This window comes from Lipotes vexillifer, unplaced genomic scaffold (assembly GCF_000442215.2).
Source record: "Lipotes vexillifer unplaced genomic scaffold, Lipotes_vexillifer_v1.1 scaffold470, whole genome shotgun sequence".
NCBI classification, from domain to species: domain Eukaryota; kingdom Metazoa; phylum Chordata; class Mammalia; order Artiodactyla; family Lipotidae; genus Lipotes; species Lipotes vexillifer.
This window is the reverse complement of record NW_006799533.1, coordinates 1,466,461-1,471,661: the sequence shown is the minus strand read 5'-3', so window position 1 is coordinate 1,471,661 and position 5,201 is coordinate 1,466,461. Positions and strand designations below refer to the sequence as shown.

General features: G+C 42.8%; 1 protein-coding gene across 3 annotated transcripts in view; it reads left to right on the top strand.

Moving 5' to 3' along the window:
• The first annotated feature begins 989 nt into the window (after positions 1-989).
• MRPS31 (mitochondrial ribosomal protein S31) overlaps positions 990-5,201 on the top strand; it is a 28,879-nt gene continuing 24,667 nt past the window's right edge. The window contains exons 1-2 of one of the 3 annotated variants that reach the window (XM_007471673.1): positions 990-1,151; positions 4,691-4,975. In XM_007471673.1, coding sequence (XP_007471735.1) covers positions 1,027-1,151; positions 4,691-4,975 — 410 coding nt within the window. In that variant the 5' untranslated portion in view covers positions 990-1,026. Of the gene's footprint in view, positions 1,179-4,690; positions 4,976-5,201 lie in introns of all 3 variants that reach the window. The other 2 variants (XM_007471671.1, XM_007471672.1) reach the window with 2 other exon arrangements.

The following is a 5,201-nucleotide window of genomic DNA, read 5'->3' as shown; positions in this document are numbered from 1 at the left end:
GTGGAGCAACTAAGCCCTTGTGCCACAACTACTGAGCCTGCGCTGTAGAGCCCGCGAGCCACAATTACTGAGCCTGCGCTGTAGAGCCCCAGAGCCACAGTTACGGAAGCCCGTGCTCTGCAACAAGTGAAGCCACCTCAATGAGAAGCCCCAGCACAGCAAGGAAGACCCAACGCAGCCAAAAATAAATAAATAAAATAAATTAATTTATTAAAAAAATTCTCCACCATTCTTGGTTCTTTTTTGAAGTGGCAGGGAAAATGCTGATGCTAATGTTCAGCCGACAGTATGGAATTCTAAGCTAGAGGTTGGCATGTGACCTACTAGCCAGCATTTTTCACCCGGGTGTGTACGCTCATGCCCTTCCAGATCTGAGAATCCCTCATCTCTTCTGGGCCACTGTTCACTGCCTTCATACGCGACAGGAGAAAGCCAGGTCTTTCTTTTGAACTTTTTTTTTTTTTTTAATCTCTAAGGCCATTTTAGATTAATGAAACATATATGTCTCATGTTTTGACTCTCCGTCAAAAACAGAGACTGAAAAGAAATACTAATTTATCGGACAGCATGTCCCATGTTAATATTGTTTTTTAACCTCCTTGGTGGCCATGGATCATTTTGAGAATAGGATGAACGCTGTGGATCCTCTCCCCCTAACGCCGCACAGTAGGGTCTGTTCTGCGCCTCATCTTACTGGCCCCATCAGCAGCATTTTGCACAGTTGATCGCTCCCTCCACTCTCAGTTCTCGGGTCAGGGCCGCCTCCCCAGCGCCACCCGCTTGCTGACCTCAGTTGACTCCACCTCTGGGATGGGGCCAGAATCGCCGAGGGGGGGAGGAGTCGCCTGGAGACAGCGGGCTCGGCAGCGGACGAACCCGGAACACAGTTAGCAGCCCCTGTTGCCCGCCGGCACACGAAGCGAGAGGAGCGCGTCGGGTTGGGGAACGGAAGCGGGAGCCGGGGGGCGTGTTTGTCAGAGGACGCGTCGTCGCCCCTGTGTGCCCAATTCTGTTTGTTCCTCCGCGATGTTTCCGAGGGTCTCGGCTCTCCTCCCTCTTCGCCCCCTTTCCCGCCTCCCTTTGTGCTCCGGAGGCCCAGAGGTATCGGCGGCCGCCGTCGTGCTACTCGCTTCTCCGCATGGAACTGTCAGGTACCGCGTTGCAGCGCTGTTGGCCCGGCAGCTCTTAAGGCAAACCCTGTCCCCGCTCCTGCACATTCAGTTCTCTTCCTCCGGCTTCCTGGAGTCCGTGTTATGATCCGCGGGATCTTAGAAGCCGTCGCTTTAAATCTGAGCAAAGGGAAATCCCAGAAACATAAAATGACTTGCCCAAGGTCATGGTGACAGGCCTGGTCCGCTGCCCTGTGCTCTTTCTGCTACATACCGTGCCTCATCTCTCTTGCCACTTCTCCCCTCATTTTATCCAGGTTCCAGAAAGCGAAGTTGTTTTGTTTTATTTTTTAATTCTTTTTAAATTTTTTGCCTCCCAAGTCTGTGATGGTTTCATTTTTACCTTCATTATTGAAAACGCTTACCGTGTGCCAGCCCTGGGGTTAAGCCCCGAGTAACACAGTCCTGCCGTCGCCGAGCTTAGAGTTCCACCACATAGGCAATTCAAGTATAGTGGAGTAATCGCTGAGATAGTGTAGGTAGTGCAGAGTGCCACAGAATTCACTGAACTGGTAATTGCTGGGTGAGCAAATCGAGACACCTGACCATTGCAGGAGAGGTTCAGAGTATCCTTTCGGGAAAAGAAGCCTGATAAAATCTAAAGGGGGCCCAAGGGCTGGAGTTAGCCAGGCAAGAAAAAGATTTGCAGCATACTTGGTGTTGGTATTTATTCTCTGAGAACTCTCATGATTATGAAAACTTAATTCTCCTGCATATATATTCCATGCAGATCAGTTGGGGACCCTTTTGGTTAAGTACAGCCCTGAAGCAGGTTAGCAGTGGGGATGGGAACAAGTAGCTGGATGGAAAACAATTCACAGGTGAAATTGCTAGGATGTGATGTATGATGAGGTAAGGGTAGGGCAGTCAGAGCAAAGATTTCAGCTGGCTGCTTGGGAGGATTAGGGTACCATTAATGTTAACAGAAGAATGAGGACCAGCTTTGAGAAGGCTTTTAAAATATGTCATAAGTTTTAGAATACAAAAATAGCTATTTATGGTAAGAGGTCCCTTCAGTACAGAAGAGTGAAAAATGGAAAGTCAGTCTGAGAGGCAAGCTCTTGAATGTGGTTTTGGATGTGCTGCATTTGAAGTGCTGATGAGATGCTGTCAGTGGAAACAAGCCCAGGTGGGAGGTTAGGGCTAGAGTTTTATTATTTTAGTGTTATGGAGTTACTTCCTTATACATGATTTTCCTGGTATAAATATAGGTTACTTTGTGTAGTGCTAGAGCAGTCTTGGAAGGAAACATTGAAGTATGGGTTATATGTGAGATTCTTTCTCCTGATTGCCACCTTTCTGTTATAATACCTTTAGTATTAATTTAACTTTCACATGTAAAATAATAGAGCATTTTCCTAAATTCCATGGTACCACATATTGAATATTATAATGTGTCCGTGTACTGATTTGTTTTTAATAAATTTATTTATTTATATGGCTGCGTTATTTATGAATTTGTTGCTACACGCAGGCTTTCTCTGGTTGCGGCGAGCGGGGGCTACTCTTCGTTGCAGTGCACAGACTTCTCATTGCCGTGGCTTCTCTTGTTGTGGAGCCCAGGCTCTAGGTGCACGGGCTTCAGTAGTTGTGGCACACAGGCTCTAGAGCACAGGTTCAGTAGTTGTGGTGCATGAGCTGAGTTGCTCTGCGGCATGTGGGATCTTCCCGGACCAGGGCTCGAACCCGTGTCCCCTGCATTGGCAGGCGGATTCTTAACCACTGTGCCATCAGGGAAGTCCCCTGTGTACTGATTATAAGGTTATTGGTTAAGCAGTTGGTTTTCATTCTGATTTTTAAGTGTCTGATGTGTTAACCTCTGACATTTTTATGAGCAGGTCAAATACTTTGTTTCAGCGTTTTTGGAAATAGCCATTTCTCTTTTCATTAAAGCGTCCCTCATCTGGCACTACCACTTACTAGCTTTGAGAACTTGAGATACTATTTAACCCAGGGTCTGATGCAGGTTCTTGAGAGCAGTTGCACAGATCAGAATCACCTGAGGTCTTGATTAAGTTCAGATCTTTGGGCCTGATTCCAAACTTACCAACTGAGAATCTCAGGAATCCATGTTTTAAATAAGCTCCCTAGGTGATTCATATAACCTCTAAAGGTTAAGAACCGCTAATTTAACCTTTTTGAGCTGCAGTTTCTTCTATAATATGGGAATAATAAAACCTGTTCTGTAAGAGTGTAAGGATTAAATGGCATGTGTAACATAGCTACTCAGATGTGGGCCTCTGATGGGCAGCATCAGCATTACTTGGGAACTTGTTAGAAATGCAGACTCTGAGTCACTCCCCAAAGCTACTGAATCAGAATTCCTTGGTGGAACCGAAGAATCTGTGTTTCAGCAAGTCCTTTAGGTAGTTATTATGCATATTAAAGTTTGAGAAACAGTGCTCTAGCCTGTTAGCTTCATGAAATAGGCACCATGAAATTTTTATTTACTAAGGCAGCATCAATGCCTAGTATAGTGCCCAGCACAGAATAGATATTCATTATATTTAATAAATGACTTTTTGTACTTTATACCCTCTTACTGAAACTAACACATTCATTAGTTTTTAAAGTTCTTCAACATTAACTATCAAAAGGTTCTTAATGCCACAAAGTAAAGTTAGATATTTGGGTTCCTTAGAATTGGGAAGTCTTTTTTTGCATGAGTTTGAAATAGATGTGGTTGTTTGTGTTGTTCTTTTTCACAAATAAATCTAAAGAAGCAAGCAGAATGACAACTCTAGCCTCTGAATGTCCTTTTCTTCTGTTCCAGTTTAGCTTAGTTTACAGATAGTTATCAGTTAAATGACATGGAGCTCAATGAGAAAGTTGAATAGATTAGAATCACACCCAGGAATTTGTTTGAAGAAAGTAACCTTTTTTTAACTGATAGAAATTTCTTTATTTTCATATTGTTTAATTGTGACGTTTTATAGAGATCTTACGTTAAGAGCAAGGACTTGGCAGTCTGTCAGTTTGGGGTTTGAGAATAATACGTTGAAATTTATTAACCATGTCAGTGTTTTGCAACTTTTTTAATGTCATGGAACATAGACAATGATATTTGTACCAGACCTTGAGATAAATGGGAGGCGGCCACAGACAGGTGCACCAGCAGCCCTGCTCCTCACCCAGCCACTTCAAGGACCAGGTGGTCCGTATCTCAGCACACCTGTAACTCATTTGTGCTCACCAGCGGGTCTTAGGCCTTAGTGAGCTGTGAGCTACGTGACCTTGGCTACGTTACTCCTCTGGTTTCCAGTTCCCTTATCTGCAAAATGGGGATAATACCTGCCTTTTGGAGTTGATGTGGGTATGAGAAAATGTACATAAAATGTTGCACAAGACTAGGCACATAGTATATGTTGAGTAAATGTTAAATTGCTGTCCTTACAGTTGCTGATAACAGTAATAAGCAAAAGGGAGGGGTTTAATTGAAAAAATTTTAAACACATAGGAGCAGCGTTTTGAGCCCTGTTATTATTTTGCAGTGTTTTTTTTGTTTTCTTTAATCTTTTCAGGACGAAAAATAATATCCAAAGATATTTTGGCACTAACAGCGTGATCTATAGTAAGAAAGATGAACAGTCTGTTCCAACCTGTGAGATTTCCAAGGAGACGGAGAGCCAACACAGTGTAAAGGAGAATACGAAAAAAGACTTGGTAAATATTCTTAAGGGAATGAAAGTTGAATTAAGCACAGTAAATGTACAAACAACAAAGCCACCCAACAGAAGACAACTTAAAAGTTTGGAGGCTTCAACTGTCAGACTTCAGAATGCTCCAGAAGATGCCCCCCAAAAGAGGTAAATTGAATTGCAATTTGAATGTTTTTCTTTGAAAGTAATTTTTGAAACTCCAGTCTTTTTCTTTTAGAAAAAAAATTTTTTTAATTAGAGTACATTGGAGATACAGAGTTAATGAAGAATAAATATTAGTTTGTAAACACAGAGACTAATAATTAAATGAGAAATACTGTTATTCTATATTTAAATAAGTGGATATCTGTATGGAGTCTAGAGAGAGGGAAAG